Genomic DNA, 19088 nt, shown 5'->3' on the forward strand with positions numbered 1-19088 from the left:
CGTTCGCTCTCCGCATCAAATCGCCTTGAGTTCCGAAAGGATAGCTTTATTTGAGAAACTATCGAAAGCCCCTTTTAAATCTAGTGCCAATATTAGATGTCCTCAGCCTTTAGGTATGCATCTCAACACATCTTCTTAAAGCAGCAGGAAAATATCCTGTGTTCAGAGCTCGGCGCGGAAGCCGATCATAGTTCCCGGAAAAAGATTTGGTTTTTCAATGTAATCTTGGAGTCGGGTTTGGATTACCCGGTCTTATAGCTTTTTCATGCAGGATGTTAGCGAGATGAGCCGTAATGTTTCGAAAACGAGTTTTTTGCCCGGTTTGGTCATGGTAATAATTTTAGCCTCTTTCCACTGCGGGGTAACCTGACCTTGGGACCAGCATTGCTCGTTGAAAACCTTTGTGATTCTTTTAACCATCTCGTTACTAAGATTGCGGATCATTGGATTTGGTATAACATCCAGCTCCGGGGCGGAGTTATGATTAGCAGCCTGGGTCGCCGCGAAAACTTCCTTTTTTGGCGCGTCTGATTCGGCATTTTCAATTCCTGTGTACTCTATGGTACATTTCGGCGTCGTGATATCCCCTATATATAATTTTTTGAGCGCCTTGATCAAATAGTCATCAGTACCAGGATAGCCTTCTGCCATCTCTTTAAGTGTCGGTTAATCGTAGATTTGGACTTGTCCGGTTCTAGCATATACTCCTCAGTATTGTCCAGGTCCGTGTGGTTCCCAGGGTGTCGCTTAGGGACCGCACAGAACTGTACCCAGCCGTCAGTGGCGAGCTTTGCTGCGTAATCGTTTCCTTCCTCTGAGAGGACGGCGATTCCCTCGGATAGGCATTTGTTGAGGCGTTGCCTTTTCCACTTTGCCAGTGGATTCCCTCAACGAGGAAAAGAGGGAAGAAAAGGGCATGAAAAGCACATCCGGACAGCTGTAAGAGGGAGATGTTCGGACATGCTAAGACGCTACCATAGTTGGCTCTGATAGTTGGAACCGTGCTGCAAAACTGAACCATGTACCTTTTTTGAATATAATCCTCTTTTTTTTTTCATCGTCGCCCGGAGCTCGGAGCCCTTCAACGTCGCTCGGAGCCCTTCTTTTTCCCGGCACTTGGGACAGCACCACCAACCGAACCTTCGTGGCCGAACGGACCCCCCCCCCCCCCCCCTCCTAATTTCACAACAATGGCAGACAGCGGTGAGATTGACCTCACGGAACGTGGTACGTGCTGGCTTCACAACAGCACATTGGCTATATCCGACCGCCGAAAGATAGTGAAACAACGGCGACACCAGAAGGCAATTTTGCAAAAATCGAAGGCATCGCGAGCGCCTCACAGTGCCGGCGACCTCATACATTGTTACACCGCTATCCACCAGGGGAATGAGTGGCACTGGCGTCTGTCAGCAAACGTGAGGTTCGGAGCCCTATATGGCACTGGGTATGTGTCGGTCATCAATGAAAAAGGTTTAATTTCTCCGGTACTGGGCGGAATCGAACCTTCGTCATTTATGTTCAGAAATACTGTATAAACGTATATTCGCGGCACAGCCGTTGCATGGTGGAGCGTGTCTGGAGTGAAGCGTCAGAGAGGAGTCCGGCTGCAGTACATGTCTCATACATGACGCGTTTAGGGGGCGACAATACGGCGCGTTGCATTGACGTAGCATTGACGTCGACAGCCATCCTGAGACGATGCCTGCGTGAATTTTGTTGTGAAGGCGGACTCTGGTTGAGGGAAACAGGATAGGCAGAAATTTAGAGAAAAGCTGTGAACATGGGGCAATAAAATTCTGGCAGAACCAATCTCACGATGAATATCGATGTTAATAAGATTAGCATTTGAGCAATGTAGCGACACATCATATTGCTGAAGACACCTTCATTAAGAATCTGGCAGGGGTCATTATAAGATGTTCATTGCTTCGGCTGACTCCGGGATCGGCCCACTTCACTATGACATTCGCTTGCCAGGGTCGGCCATGACCATGACGGCATTGCGACAACTGTGTGATGACGATGAAGTGACGACGATGGAAAGACGAATAAGGAATGACGTCGATGGAGCGACGAAGGCGAGGAAGGAGAAGGCGACAATGAGATGGCGATTCTGAAATTATGACGTTGGCATGATGACGATGGCGTGACGATGACAGCAGGAGAACAACAGGAAATGACGTCGGCTGTATAACAACGATGGCGTGACAAAGATAGTATGAAGATAATCTGATGACGAAGCTGGAATGACGACGACCACGGCGGCATCACGACGACGTATGAGAACGCATGCATGATGACGACTGCACGACGATGGCGCAATGACGATGATAGCATGACAACGGCGGCATAATCACGATTGAATGACGACAGCGTGATTACGACTAAGAAGGAAGGACGTCGATGGAACGACGATAGCGGTATGGCGACGACGATATGACGGCAATGGGATGATGTTTTTGAAATGATGACGAAGGTACGACGACAGCGTCGGATGATGTAGCTGCATGTATTGGCGGCTATGTAACAACTACAACGGAATCACGACCACTGGCACGTACCTAGTGGCCCGTAGAAGTAGGCAGCTTGTGCCACTTGGGGCGAACATGGTCAGAGAGAGGTATAGATATGTATAGATAAACATATACCGGAAAGTACTTAATGTATCCGAAGAATGCCAATCGCATTAAAAACGAATTTTGTGGGCAACTGATGAATAACTGGCGCCTAACACGGAGTCGAAAAGAGTCCTCGACAATATGCATTGTTGTCAGAAACATGAGTGGTTGTTCCAGGCCGCGCACATGCTGCTGATTCTAGATCAACGCTCATTGGACAATACCGAAGTAATCGACCCGCAGCCAGGCACAGAGACAGTATTTTGCCTGTCGTCATTCAGGGTGTTTGTATTTTGGCATGTGCGGAGCAGATCATGAACCATTGCCATCGCTTCTTCTCGTGCCACGTTCGAAGGTCGCGAGCCGTGCACTGAGCGATCGAACGCCTATCCAAGTTGCTCGCTTCACCGCGCTGCCATTTCCCCGTGCTAGTCACCATGAATTCCTCCGCGGAGGCCCGCCCCCCGCCGAACAAGTCAGTCAAGAAGAAGGAGGAAGTCAGGGGTTCGAAGCCACGCTCGGCCGCTGGCCGACAACGAAAGCGTCCGCCCAGCGGTTCTGACGGCGCACCCACCAGCTCACCCCAAGGTACCCAAGTGAGCTCGTTGGTGGCGTCAACGAGTGTACAAACCCCTTCCAGTGTGGACACCGACGCTCAGCAAACTACAGTGCAAAGTAGGTATAGCACAGAGTTATTTGATAGTATTTGAGCCGGCCTTGAGGATTTTGCGGTCATTCCCTGTACCAGCCTATGCAGCTAAGCCACGCTCGGCCGCTGGCCGACAACGAAAGCGTCCGCCCAGCGGTTCTGACGGCGCAACCACCAGCTCAACCCAAGGTACCCAAGGGAGCTCGTTGGTGGCGTCAACGAGTGTACAAACCCCTTCCAGTGTGGACACCGACGCTCAGCAAACTACAGTGCAAAGTAGGTATAGCACATAGTTATTTGATAGTATTTGAGCCGGCCTGGAGGATTTCGTGGTCATTCCCTGTACCAGCCTATGCAGCTTAGCGGGGTTTAGCCTATGCATGCTGTACCCATAAGCAGCGATAGCAACAAGCGCATTTCCAACACCAGCGTCATAGTGTCTCAGTGGATATGGTGTTACGCTACTGAGGCCGAGGGTTCGATCCTTCGCCGCTGTATTCTTAGCAGTTAAACAGGGATTAAACGACGGGAGCAGTTACAACAGGGGGAAGATGCAAAATATCCGTGCGCATAGTTTAATTGCGAGGTAAAGAAAAACAAGTAGTTAAAATTAATCCGCAGCTCTCCTATACAGCGCCAATGAATGAATGAATGAATGAATGAATGAATCAATCAATCAATCAATCAATCAATCAATCAATCAATCAATCAATCAATCAATCAATCAATCAATCAATCAATCAATCAATCAATCAATCAATCAATCAATCAATCAATCGATCGACCCAATATATAAATAAATAAATAAATAAATAAATAAATAAATAAATTAGTGAATCGATCTCATTTCATTTCATTTATTCAACCTTAAGGGCCCGAAGGCATTATATAAGGGGGGCGTACATTAAAGTTGCACAGCTTCATGAGAAAGTAACATTGATTGTAATAGGTACAAAAAAGAGAAAATTACAAAAAAGAAGAAAAGTGAACATAAGGACAGTACTAACGAGGTGATAAATAAATATTAATAAGACGAGTGTGGTAGTTAGGTGGTTATGCTGGCATTTTTTTCGCGAAATGTTTTGTGTTCGCTGCACGAAACAATATTATCAGGGAGTGCGTTCCAAAGTGTTACGGCATGGGGGAAGAATGAGCTGCTCATCGCCGTCGTCCGGCACTTTATCGCCTCCAAGGGGCGAGTATGAGATAAACGATATGATGTTAACCATTAAGCAAGCAATCAGTGAGAAAGTGAGCGAGTGGCACCTATTAGCCAGCACATTTCCGGGTTATAAGTGCCCTCCCAGAACGGGGGAAAAAAGAGGAAGAAAACAAAAATTATATCCGCCCTTTCATACCCACTTCGTGTTGTTCGTCTTTTTTTGGGTAATCGCACAACTAACAACACGATCATGAAGAAAAGGAAGTGCGGTAGCACCCATCTCACGATGATGGTCGACGGTGATGCGTTAGCATTCAATCAGTACAGCGACACAACGTATTGCCACTGTCGAAACGAGTTGCTTATGAGGCGTGTATTGCAGCGGGTCTGCCCTTTCGCGCTGCCCTAAGAACACTCGGTGCCACATGGCGTCGCCGCTGCGAAGCCTGTGCATGGCATCCGATACGCACGGCGCGCCGGTGCATGCGCACGCTGAGAAATGCGTCGCGCCGTAAACCGGGCTCCTCTCTCGCGCTTCTTTCTGGACACGCTGCACCATTTAGTGGCAGTGCGAAGTTACCTCCGAGACGAGAAGCGGGGCGCGCCGGTGCCACTGAGAGCTGCTCCTCCACTTGTCGCTGTGAAATTGGTTTGACCGGCGGGAGCTGGTCAGTTCCCAGCCCGACGGTGCCACCATGGCTGCGGCGGGGGAGCACGTATTGTTAGTGTGTACGCCGACCCCGGCACGGTATTTTTGGAGCAGGGGAGCTCCTAGAATATATTTTGCGGTGCTGTCTCACGCGGCTTAGAAGTCGTCAGTAAGTGGACAGACGCGGCGGCCATAGTCTGCGGAGTCGACTCTGGGATAAAGAGGCGCCTGTTCGGGGCAGCACCGTGTCTGCGAGAACCCACTCACCTCGGCGGGGTCAGTGCAACCTGTGTGCAAGTGAGTGCGTAAACCCTCACCCTCAAAGGCGGGTCGGCTACGATGACTTTGGACGCTCCGAATTGGTCGGCGGTGAACTGCCGTTTTCCCTCACCTAGGGATCTAGGAAGGACAGGGTTTATTTAAAGAGCCGTTGGCGGCTCCTCAGTGTGCATTCCTCTTTCAGTCATGTTAGACTAATGAACTGTAACGTTCTCATCTAGATACTGTAAATAAATTCCATATTCCTCGGTCTCGATGAGAACAAGTCTCTCCCTTCAACAATGTCCTCAGCGTGGATAAGTTGGACGACGGCATGGGCCAGCTACCATCTATTTCATGCCCGACCCCAACCATCATACCGCACACTCAGTGGTATTTACTCAGTGACCCTAGTTGACGAGAGGTTCATTGAAGAGCCACACATATCCAGTGCATTTGTGGCGCTGCCTGCTAATGTGTCGGGTTCCTGTCTTTAAGCAACCCTTGTGACGTAGGTTCGATTCTGCTCAGCATTGGATACATTTAAGGGGTATTTTAAAGCGTACGCTTTACTAACCGCGTCGAGCCGAGTTTCGCCGTCGCAAGCAATTTTACCGCAGCTACGCCGTAGCCAGTATAGCCAGTGCATTACGTGACTCGCCGCGCCGAGCTCCGCCGCCGCCGCCGGCTTGGCGCATGTACTCTCCGCAGCTGGGTCGCCGCATGACCACGTGACTCGCCGCGCGCCTGCATAACAGGAGTGCCGCGCGAGCCAGTGCGAGCTTGGCCATGGATGAGAGCGAGGCCGGGCCGTCTTCCCTGAGCGTTTCGCGGAAGCAGGGGGCTTTGAGCCGTCGTCGCCACAAGCGGCGTCTGACCCCCTCGCGGATATCGCCCGGCGAACTCCTTCACTGGGGAGGGTCCGGAATGCAACAGGAGTCGCACCGTCGAGCTTCGACGGTGCGATGGGCTTCGACGCTGCGCATGTTCGCGGCGTCTCTTTGCATGTCTAGCACTTGCTCTTTCTTTGTGGCACAACAGGCGTCGCATCATCGAATGACGCGTGTCCACCCAAGCCTAATCACAGTCATGTCTAGCCACCGACCTAAGGACAGTCGTCATACCTGGCTTAACGATGATCGTATACCTAAGTGTAATTATTACAGCCGAATGAAAGGTTAGCCAAGTGAAACCAAGACTTAACCAGGCTAAACCAAGATTTCGCGTCGCATATCCAGGGTTAGCTGAGCTAAGCCGCAGCCAATTTTTTCGTTATTATAGAGCGACGCATTCCCAGTATAACATATCCAGTTACTCAAGTTGACGTCAAAGAGGTTTAGTGAAGAGCGGCACGCACACGAGGCACCCGAATTGGCATCAAAGAGTTCATTTTAGAAAAGCACAGACGGAGTGGCACATACCCAGTACTACAAGTCTGTGTCAACCCGCCTAGCTTGCTTAGTGTCTATGGTGCTGAGCTACTAAGCACGAGGTCGTGGGATCGCATCCCGGCCACGGCGACCACGTTTCGATGGAGTCGAAAGGCGAAAACCCTCGTGTGCGTAGATTTAGGTGCACGTTAAAGACCCCCTGGTGGCCCAAATTATTCCGAAGTCCTCCATTACGGCGTGCCTCATAATGAAATCATGGTTTTGACACATAAAACCACATAATTTAATTTAAAGTTTTTTTTAAGTCGGCGTTAAACAGTTTCCTCGAACAGCGGTACGTACCCCGTCCCGTATGTCACGTATGTACACATTGCCAACTAAGCAGTGATCTAAGTTGGTCCGATACTTGGTTTCCGACCCTGCCGCCTCAGCACAGCAGCCCTATGCTCTATCCATTCGACCGCTGGCTACCCAGTGAGCCAGGCAGGCGGGAACATGGGTACATAGATAGATAGATAGATAGATAGATAGATAGATAGATAGATAGATAGATAGATAGATAGATAGATAGATAGATAGATAGATAGATAGATAGATAGATAGATAGATAGATAGATAGATAGATAGATAGATAGATAGATAGATAGATAGATAGATGACCCCCGGAAAATGCGTCGTGAAGTACCCTAAGAATGCTAACGCATTAGATTTGTCATCCACACGACAGCAGCACGATATCAAAAAGGAAATCCATTAGTAGCTTCGCGCTATTACACTGTCAGGCAGCCGACTTATCCGTCTGCAACAACAATTGCTATTTTCCGTTTTTCAGGGTCAGGCGGTCGTATAATTTCGGCCGAAGCCGCTGCAGTCAGACGCACCCTTCAGAGTACGAGCCCCACTGCACACGAAGGCGTCACCGCTGCTGCAGATCGTCCCCGAGGCGTTTCGAACGACGCCGCTCCTCGGGCAGCGCCTTTGCCCTCTAGAAAGGCCCAGAATGCTCAGCTGCCCTTGAGCAAGTACCGTTCGCCATCGTTTTCCCTGCCCTCAGCAAGCGCCAGGTGTCGCAGTGAAAACAACTCAAGGAGGCTTCTGGTAAGCGATGGGATCTATCCTTCGCCTCGGAAGAACATGCTCAGTAGCATCGCCTTCAATCCCTGCACTGGTTTGGCGGGTGGTGCCCTAGTTAACTTGGCAGGCTATGGAAGCTACGCGAGACGTATAACACCTTTATTAACCAATTAGTGAAATTGGCTAATAAAATTCGGGCGCAGGTGGGCACGGAGGCTTCAGGGACGCGCTCTGGGACAGTCGGCAGTGTTCAAGGGTTTTGTAGCGGTGATGGATCTACAGTTTGCGGTAACCTGCGTTTTTATAATTCTAACTTCAAAGACCTTGCACTTGCTATTGCCTTGTTTCCGCACAATATTTTCAACGATTGCGTTTCTTAATTGGAATCATTGTTCGCATGAGATGGATACGTTATTTGAGGGTCGGCATGACCTAGCACGCTCCAGCCTGCTATCCCTTGCCTTGGGGGAGAGGGGAAAGGGATTAAAAGAATTTGTCTGGTATGTCCAGACTCCTACTAATCAGGAGGCAGTGACAAAAGCAGTCCACTTCTCTACAGCAGCTGGTACCTGCGATGACGAGGCGCGCTTGCGACGGTCGATTGTAATTTACTTCCAGAGAAACAGTGTTGACGAAATCCAAAATGCTTTATTCAACCACGCAATAAAAGGTCACATTGGTGCTCATATTGAATTTAAACAAATTTTCAGTTTTGCCTGAAAAGCAAAGCATTGATAGCAATAGTAGTGTATTAGACAACTACACGAAGCAAAGTTTGTGGTTATTGTTGGCCGTATAAATTGCAGTAAACATTCGCTTACTAATTAACAAGCATGGTTTCGCGCGCGTACGTGCAAACATGAGAAGGGGTGGTATAACGTAAAACTATTCCAAACGTTTCTATTCCAATTCTGCAATCAGCCCTCCGCGATTGGTCAACTTTTTTGGACCACTCTCACTTCACCTGTGTGTCACGCGACGCCACCAAAACCGCGATAGCTCCCCATCTGCTATAACGTGTACACATTGATTATACATGATTTGACCGAACAAAAGAAATGCACTTATTTCTGATTCGACGCCTTTTCGCCATCAGCCCTCGGCTATTGGTTTTCGGGCTGCACTCACTCCACCTGCCTCACACGCGACGTCACAAGACCGCAAGAACTCACCGCGTCAAAGTGACGTGTACGCGTTAATGACGCATTAATATGCCGAATAAAACTGATTTTTTTTCTGAATAGCAGCAGGCTGCCCCGTTCCGAAAGGAATAAAAGATGGTTGCCGCCGATCGCTCAGGCACTGGCTCTCGCACCTGCCGGAGGGCATGGGTTTATTTGCGTGTAATAAAACTGTTTGTGTGGCCGTGTAACGTTTTCGAGCACTTTCGGCACTTTTACGACCTCGTTCTGCCAGCTCTTCTCTGCTGAGGATCCGTTTAAGCGTCGTTCTTAAGCTTCCGTTGCATGCCGCCGCGATTGTCGACGAGCCACCGCAAGCTAAGTAAGGGAAAGCGGACCAATCGCAGACTCCAGCACCACCCTCTTCATCGGGTTTTCGATTTTCAGTGCAGTGGCTCGGCCCCATCGAATCCCTCTCCACTTGAGCGCGCTCCTCGCCTCTTGTGAGCCAATTAGATAAGACAAGCCGCTCAGTGTAGGCAATGTTATTCGTTTTTCAAGCAAACAAAAGTGACCTCCTATGAACGAAGACAGCGTTTGATTGCTCTGTTGAGACAACCCTGCGGGTGACTGCCCGATGCTTGCGTCGCCGGTTACGCAAATTTGACGTCAGGGCATTGCAATAGAAAACATATTGGAATAGTTTTACGTTATAGGGCCCCAGATCTCATTCGATGACCACAAATGCTCGCCATCGCAACGCTGGTGCGATTAAGAGCACCGACAGCGGGCAGCGAATGCTTCGTGCTGCCTTTCGTTTCACCGCGTCTTGGAAACTTGAGGCTACGCGACATCCAACACTGGGTGCGTCGGAACGCACACAGCGTGCATAAAGCCACCAGCCTGCTCCGCTCGCCCAGTCGCGGATGACTTGCAAAATACGGCGCGCGGACAGATACGCGCAGTCACGGCCGGACTAGTGGAGGAGACGCCTGCTCACCTGTTCCCAATGCACTCAGTATAGCGGTGGCGCGGGCGAATTTGTATTTTTCTTCACCCCTGCTTAAGCTGGGAATGACGAGATGACCTGACGACAACGCGATGAATGACTACTTGGCGACGACGACCATGACCGATGTCATAATCGCGGAAAGTACGGGCGGACAGGCAAAACATACTCAGTTTAGCGCTCTTAACTGATGTAGCACCAAAACGAAGCATAAGCAATCGCTAAATTTTCTGGTAAAGTTGTTATAGGATTGCAGGTCACAGTGTATACAACAAGTCATTCGCCCATCGACGACGCGCTTTATCGAAGGAACCGGATCGGAACAAGTCCTCCTCCCCCGCCTTGGCCAAAAGCATTGCCGTGGTGGTAACGAGACTGGAGAGATGATATGCTAGAGTGAACAAATGGAATGCTTTTCAGATGAATTTCCGGCTTGTCTTTGCCCGGCGTTAACAAATCAATTTGAACGAGCGCAATAACCACCATGCTATTGCGACTGCAACGCGCACCATGGCGCATCATGGCTGACATGTTATGTGCTGTTGCAGGGAGTATATGCACTGTTTTTGTGCGCCGTTCAACAAGACAATGACTCCTCAAAATCTTTCGGTACAAGATCACTCTCTGAGAACTCTTATAGATATTTACTTGTCGCAAGCGAAGCAGTAAATTCAATGTCACTAAATCTAAAAAGAGATAAGAACATGAGTTCCATGTCCGGATAGTTTTTTAAACGAACACCGATGAGCCACAGTGTTACAGTATGCCGTTCCTTTTGTGCTTAAGTATAGGGCGCGTACAAGTTCGTGGCATAAAGCCACTTCCCGCCTGGTTCTCGTATTTCGCTAACGACACGCTTTACCCAAAGTTGAAGGCAAAAGGAGAGAGTGGTGGTGCATTGTGGGCAGCCGGTACCCTCTCCAGGCAGATGGGGGTCAAGAATGAAGTGAACTAACTGTGCTGTCACGTGTCATTGTCAGTTGATGCATTGTGTTGAAGTGGGTAGCAATCCGAAATTCACGGAATGCAATGAGCAAGCAGCGAAATATACTTTCGGTTGATATAGGATAGTGCACGACATGCTGCAAATACTATCAGCGCGCTTTTTCGTTCAAATAACGTTCGACGCAGTAGTTCTGCGGAAAGCTGCGAGGTGGAGAGAAGTAATTAATAAAGGGAAAATCAGACATACACCCGTTCGTAGCAACTGCTACAAAGGAAAGCCATATGGGTTAATCGAATGAAAAGTCTCAGAGTTGAAGAAAAATTCATCCTGGTCCTTCATTTTTCTTCAACTCTGAGCCTTTTCTTTCGAGGAACCCGTATGGGTTTCCTTTGCAGCAAATGCTACGAACGGGTGGATGTCTGATTTTCCCTTTATTAATTATTTATTACTAAATAATGTTCAGCCGTGAAACTAAGAGAGAGAGAGAGAGAGAGAGAGAGAGAGAGAGAGAAAGATGTATAGAAAAGCGAGGATGCTAACCAGGGCAGTTCTGCTTGGCTACCCTGCACGGGCGATGGGAGTGTGGGGGATAAAGAGAGAGCGTAGCTACAATGAAGTAGACCACGTGCACTATCTAGTGTTAGGAACAGTAGTACGCAGCGTTTGCAGTTTATTGTGTAGGCCCGCTGACTTGAGCAATGAGCCTTCCAAGTGAAGTTGCTCTCGAAGTGTTGGCCTAATGCTCTTTGTTCTGATAGCGTAGGAACGCCCGGTCTTGTATCGAGCACTGAGCACATCACTTGCCACGAAAGGCATGCGAAGAAATGGGAGAACTGCACAGCTCCCCCACTTTTCTTTTTCAATTTAGGCCGCCATATACGTCGTTATTGGTACTGGAAGAGGCTATTTGTCACGAGCTAAAGTATTTCTTTTCATAAGGATGTTCACGGTAGTTCTGCTTATATGTAAATCGACTTAAAAACAACGACGTTACCAGAAAAACAGCATTTATCTCTAGCGTCTGTGTAGATCACGTGAGACGCGAGTTAGTATGCGGTCTGTGACGAGTCTGTAGGCCAACTTCTTCACTGAATCTTCACGATACCTTTCGCAGGTGTGCCTCGACTCTACGCACTGGCTCGTTTGTTGCACGTTATCAGCCATTGTCGTCGTGGTGCTATCGACGCTGTGGGTCATCAGCTCTGTCTGCTCTTCGCCGCAAAACGCCTCCTACACCTGCGTGACCCAAGGCTGCCTTGCCTATTCGCGTCGGCTCCTCGCGTCCATCAACAGTTCGGTAAACCCGTGCACGAGCTTCACGCGCTTCGTTTGCGATGGTTGGCAGCACGGCCAACGCCTCAGTGTGTGGGAAGACCAGTTCCACTTCGTCTTGGACAGGCTCACTAAAGAACTGCAGGGTGTCGACATACCCAAGACAGAACAGAACGAAGAGCAGCAGGCGGCCGCCGTGTACAGCAGTTGCACCAGCGTGCTTTACGGAGGTAGCGACGAGCTCGAAGCCGTAAAGACCGCACTCGAAGATGCTGGTATCGTCTGGCCCAGGCCATCCAAGGGTGCCGACGTGCTTCGAACTCTGTTGCACAGCTCCTTCAAACTAGGTTGGGACGTTCTCTTTGATATCTACGTGTCGCCGACAGACCGTACCGTGAAGATAGCCGTTGACCCTGGAAAATGTCTCCTCTTCGTGCTGACAAAACGGGAGCGCTTGACGGATACAAAGCAGAAAAAGGCATACTTTGAATTCTTGAAGAAGACCTTCCAACGGGACGGCACAGTCGCCGTAAGCTTCGAAGAGACGTTCGACATCGCGGAACCTGTGCTGGACATACTGGGCGAACTTTATGCACGGGTGTCCGACGAGCACCCAACTGCGGCTGGCGGTTTGTCTCACGCTCCGGAGATAGGCCTCACCGAATACCGATGGCTGTCCATCCTACAAGGACATAACGTTAGTGTCGCGAATGGCCTCCTGCTTGAAACTAGCCGTGTGGATTATCTTGAAGCCGCGTTAAACTTTTGGAAGAAACACGGTTCGGACGCTTTCCACTCGTTCGTGTCCTGGTGCACAGTCCAAGTTGCAGCGCTATTCGCAAGGAGAGACCTTGTTCTAAACTACTACGACTGGAGCCCTCGTCTGGCAGATATCTACCACAGGGCCTTCTGCCTGGGTACGTCCATGTTCTTCTCCAGGAAGGCACCGTTCTCGAGGTACAACGCTCAAGTTCTCCACGGAAATTCGGAGGCTATCGCGAGGCAACTGACGCTGCTCGTGCGAAGTGCATTTTCGAAGCGTCTGTCCAAGTGGGAATATTTCGACGAGAGCATTACTGTCGTCAGCAACTGGAGCTCGCTGAAAAGGGCATTTAGGAACTTCGAGCCCAGCGAAGAGGAGAACGCGTCTGCAACAGCTCGGGCAAGGCACATGGCGAGCTCCTTCTTAAGCAACTGGCGGCAGTCGGTGCGCGAGCGACCAACGGAGGAAGTCGAAAAAATTATTCGCACCATCTACAATCTCGGCTACTACTACCTGTCCTACAAGTTTTACGATTTCCAGCTGATGCCGTACGCCCTGTCCTTCCCGCTTTTTGACGTCAGTCTGCCCGCGTCTCTCAATTACGGAGGCTTTGGGGCCGAGGTGTCTAGCGCTCTCGGCGAGCTGCTCCTCCTCTCCTACGAGGAAGGGAAAAACGTGTCCCAAGTTCTGTCACTGATCGAATGCGTTCGCTCTGGGCCGTTCGGTGCGGTCAAGAATCCCGAGATGTACACAGCGTACGCAATCGGATACGGTCCGCTTGTGGATGCGTATAAGAACTACGCTAACGGTTCGGACTGGGCCGTGCTCGGGCTCGAAAAATACACGGGTCTGCAGCTGCTTTTCATTGCGCTGTGCTACTTGGAGTGCGAAGGCAATGACAGAACAGACGGCGAATCGGTGTGCAACATACCGGTGCAATACCTGCCCGAATTCGCGGAGGCTTTTCAGTGCGCACCGGGCGATCCCATGAACCTTGCCAGTCGGTGTAGGCTGCCCTGAGCACCACCGACGACGCTTACACTGGATCGTTTATTTTGCTTTTACCCAATCGGAATTGCAAAGTGCATTCGCGCTCTTGCGAAAATGTGTTATTTCTATGGACAAGACAATTCTTGCGATTATTGCTGCTTGATATGGACAATTGAGAATTTTTGTGCACGATACAGCGCAAATTATTTGCAAAAGTTTGGCAAGTTGACTTTGCTTAACGTCATCCAAACACAGTCCTTACAGACACTGAGAAGCTTGTGAGCATGGCGTTTTTTTTTTACGTTTGTTTGGCTGAGCTGACGCTGACAACGTAGCTATTGTTTCGGTTATCTGTTCGCGTGGGGCCTGTTTGATGTGACTAAATAATCCGAGCTTTGTGGAACCGCGATCGCGGCAAACCCCCTTCGAGTGTCGTTTCATTCGTCGTACGTATAGAGATGCTGAGATGCTCCTCACGGGTTGCGTTTAACCACCGGCACAACAAACAGGCGAAGCCCTTCGCGAGCCCGGCAGTTGCGGGGAACTTCTATCGTTACGCACTCTTCTAACAAGACAAGCTCATTATAAGAACCTACTGGAAATAATTAAAAAAAGCTTGACGTCTCGGAGTACTTAATACTTTTAGATGGCATTATATTCGGTGACTTCAACCCCTCAAGTCATAACTTACGATGTACTGTCGATAGGTACGTGTGTTTCATTCCAATGCGATGCACATTAGATAGAAAGATGGTCGATGTGATACGAGATGCTTTGCGCATTTTCTAGTGAGTCCTAATAAAATCAAAGTAATTAAATATAATTTGATGGTACAGTCAAATGTGTTGCGTTTTTAATAAAAATAATTGAACCACCTGCTCAAAGCACATGTGCAAATTATTGGCAGTGTGGCATACAAGAAAGAAAACCTCATCTGCCACTGCTGACTGAACGCAGCATGTCGAGCATGCCATGAAACACGGTAGTGCCTTCAGCAAAGTGGCGTGGTGCAGCAATCCTCGCCGTAATGTGTGTGTGTGTGTGTGTGTGTGTGTGTGTGTGTGTGTGTGTGTGTGTGTGTGTGTGTGTGTGTGTGTGTGTGTGTGTGTGTGTGTGTGTGTGTGTGTGTGTGTGTGTGTGTGTGTGTGTGTGTGTGTGTGTGTGTGTGTGTGTGTGTGTGTGTGTGTGTGTGTGTGTGTGTGTGTGTGTGTGTGTGTGTGTGTGTGTGTGTGTGTGTGTGTGTGTGTGTGTGTGTGTGTGTGTGTGTGTGTGTGTGTGTGTGTGTGTGTGTGTGTGTGTGTGTGTGTGTGTGTGTGTGTGTGTGTGTGTGTGTGTGTGTGTGAAAGAAGATTCATTCAATGATTCATATTGAAGCAAAATGGAGCCCCCCTCGATACGCAAGGGGTTTAGTTGAACTTCAGTGTACGTGTTTTCTTTTCCTTGCTACCACTGCACAGGGCTACTGTCTTTACCCCCATTTATTAAACTTGCCGAGAAATAAAATAATTTGAATATAGGTAGACCCTTGAACATAACCCATCATTACTTAACGTAAGCTCAGCTACTAAATCTCGCAAGTCGATGCAACAAGCTGCATCCTCGCCGGAAATGCCAGGGAAGTGGTGCCTTGTCGGATGCTTCGCAGGCGTTCTCGGCACCCCAAACAATGCTGTCCTCGGTGCCGTCGTTAAAACGCATAATTTCTTGCAGCTAGTCTGGATAATCTCCAGAGTGGCTTTAAGGCGGGCGCGACACAGAAACTCCATTAGCTCGGTAATTTTGCTAGCTTTGTTCACGAATATCTGTCGATATTTTGTTACAAGTATAGGCCGATATCCCTGGCAGCACATGGAACCCGTGAAGAGGGAGCCACCCCATCAGGCGCTTTACGCGCTCCATTTTATTATGGATCGATCAAGTTGTTTCTCTCTCTCAAATTTGGGTAATATGTAAAAAAAAAAGTCGACCTAAAACGTCCGTCGGTCTGTCGCCTGTACGCCGAAAACTCCTCCGGCACAACCCCATGCGCATGCACGAAAAAAATAAGAGAAAGAGAGGAGCGCGATTGGCTGCGCCGTTGCTCTCCGTCGCAGCCGAGCGCGCGCAGCAGTTTCTCTCCGGCTAAGAAATAGGTAGGCCACGCGTCATACGTACTCCTGAGGAGCAGGCAGCTTCCAATCAGCAACACCGCGAGCAGAACCGGGAACGAACGAGATCGCCTACGCTGTGCCAATGCTGCAGCCCGGGCACAAGAACAGGCTCGTGCAGTCGAACGCAAGCCGAAACTGCGTGCCGGGGATCCGGCAGCCTACCAAGCCGTCGTTTAATGAACCATCGGGATTAACCCAGCAATAAACACCGGGGCCGCACGTTTCAGCTTCGCTGGTTAACCATCCGTACGGAGTTCTTGGGCGGTGACTTTTTTAACTGCAGCATATTTTTAGAAATCGTCTGTGGCAAGTATCACAATTCCATCCGGTTAACTGAACTATTCGGAGAGGTGGATATACTTAGGCAAATAGTCAAATATTGTTTTTTATTTAGTGCTCTGAAAATACAGGACAAAGGTCGTGGAACAAAAAAAGCTGCTCATTAGGCACCTTGACAAAGCTCTCACCAGGCGATTACAAAAACAGCAGTATGATCAGCAGATACATTAACATCAGAAAAGGACAAAGTGGTCTAAACCCATTCATAAAACATACATAACAAAAGAAATTCACAACTTCATTGTAACGAATGTTCAGTGACACAAAAGAAACAACTGCAATTCGCTTATCCATTTTTTTACCCGTCGCGGCTTCTTAATGGCTATGATATTGCCCTGCTGTGCACGAGGTCGCGGGGTCAAATCGCGGCCGCGGCGGCCGCATTTCGATGAGGGAGAAATGCAAGAACTTCCGCGTGCCGTGCATTGGGGCCACGTTAAAGATTCCCTCGTGGTGCAAATTAATCCGGAGTCCCCCTCACTACTATAGCTGGCCTCATAATCGAATTGTGGTTTGGGCATGTAAAGCCTCAGAATTCATTCACATCTTCATATATATATATATATATATATATATATATATATATATATATATATATATATATATATATATATATATATATATACACTGGTGTTTAACAGGCCAAAACCATGCTCTGATTATGGTGCACGAAGGAGAGGAGGGTTCATTTTGGCCACCTGGGGTTCTCTAACGCGCACTTAAATCTAAGTGCACGAGCATTCTTGCATTTCGCCCCTATCTAAATGCAACAGTGAAGCTTGGGAATGAACCCGCGACCTCGAGCTCAACATCTGAACACCATAGCGACAAAGCTACAGCGGCAAGTAAAACATATATTCATCTAGGAAGGGTAAAATACACCATCTCGTGCGTTGTAATTGACAGGTGAAAAGAGCCGGAAATATAACCAACATATGGCAGTAGCCACACAAGATTTACTGGACTGCATTATATCACTATAGGCGAGCATCTGCGCATATTATGACTCGAGGGCTATCGCATGACGATAGGTGTCTTGCTATGCGACACCTCCATACACTCCATCCTTTGGTTCCCTGCTCCACGTCGGGGTGATTGAGGGGGCTCCTCTGAACCTCAACGAGTCTGCCCACGAGGCGGCGTGTGGCTTTACCGACCGCGCTGCCCTCGGATCGGGCGACTCTCTTCCCGGACACAGAGACGCCCCTATCACACACGATGAACTTACTAAATTCTTTTACTTAGAGAGAAAGGTATTCCCGCCGCCTCACTCCAAGCTAACAAGCTAAGCAGGCCGCAGGCGGTCGCGCTCAGACTCTTGCAAACGAACTCCTACCCAAATCCGGCGTCCCTTAACAGCATATATCCCGAGATTTATCCGAATTGTTCTTGCGTGGCCTGTGGTTAGGTTGCTACTTTGCCTCATATGCTCTGGGAGTGCGGGCCGCTGGGTCCGAAGATCATCAAGGAAGAGTGGGGCGCGCTCCTGCGAAGTCCCGTCTTTGAGGACCAAATCCTGGCCGTCCAGCGCGCCCGCGATCGGGCCGGCAGACTAGATCTGTCAGTCCCGTCGTGGGATTAGCCGGGTGCCCGTTTTATCGCATTTGCTGGACGCAATAAAAGTTTATTCACTCACTTAGTTACTCTTGCCATGTGATGGCTGGCGATCGCCATGTTGGCGAGACATTTTACCCTTCCTTATACAATAAAAGAAGACGATTTCTGCCATTAAAAAAAAAAAAAAAAGGGAACATCGTCCGAAGCATTAGCGTGTCACAATCAGTTGTTGACGCTCAGTAAAAATTTATGCTGCAACGGCGTAGCTATTGAAGGAAAAGGAACGGCCTGCACGAAGTGAAACTCAAGCTTGAAATGATGAAACTCTTATCATACCTCAAGACGTTCTCGGTTTCAGGCGCATGTGCAGCGGCTGCAACTTTTGTTTTCGTATATGTTCCCCTACAGCGCTGAAAACATGAGTAAATGACGCCTACGACACTTGTGATTCAAACGACGACGAACAGAGAGAAAAACAGAAGACGTTTTCAATTATATGGTCACTGTGCAGTGAGGCACACTGTACACTCCTCTAGATATTGTTTTCAGCGCGTTTTATCGCGTTTTGCTGGACCCAATAAAAGTTTATTCACTCACTCACTCACTCACTCACTCACTCACTCACTCACTCACTCACTCACTCACTCACTCACTCACTCACTCACTCACTCACTCACTCACTCACTCACTCACTCACTCACTCACTCACTCACTCCCCGACGTGGGACTAGCCGGGTGCGCGACGAGTTCGCGCCCTCGCCGCACTTGCAATAAAGTTTCTTCACTCACTCACTCACTGAAAACGTGATAGATCGCGATACGTTCCTTTGAAACGGAGTCCTGAATTTTGAATACTCCGCCGCAGTGAAGGTTAATATCACTTCATTGATGCGAAAGAAGGGGGCGCCAGTAGCTCTGAAAACGAAACATCGATTCAGCTAGCACGGTTGCTGGCACTATTGTAAAGCGGCTGTAAAACTACACAGATGTCACTTGTCCTGTCTCTTGTTCTTCTACTACTGCTGCTACTACTACTATTACTACTTCTACTACGGCTGTAAACTACATAGATGTTGTCACTTGTCCTGTCTCTTCTTCTTGTACGACTACTACTAATACTACTACTACTACTGTGGT

At 49.0% G+C, this 19088-nt stretch overlaps 1 protein-coding gene across 1 annotated transcript; it reads left to right on the top strand.

The window, feature by feature from the left end:
* The first annotated feature begins 3058 nt into the window (after window positions 1–3058).
* Window positions 3059–13935, top strand: LOC126536802 (membrane metallo-endopeptidase-like 1). The gene is made up of 2 exons (XM_050183804.1): window positions 3059–3217; window positions 11995–13935. The coding sequence occupies exons 1-2, from the start codon at window positions 3059–3061 to the stop codon at window positions 13933–13935; spliced, it is 2100 nt and encodes a 699-aa protein (XP_050039761.1).
* Window positions 13936–19088: the final 5153 nt, after the last annotated feature.

Source organism: Dermacentor andersoni, chromosome 4 (genome assembly GCF_023375885.2).
Source record: "Dermacentor andersoni chromosome 4, qqDerAnde1_hic_scaffold, whole genome shotgun sequence".
NCBI lineage: Eukaryota > Metazoa > Arthropoda > Arachnida > Ixodida > Ixodidae > Dermacentor > Dermacentor andersoni.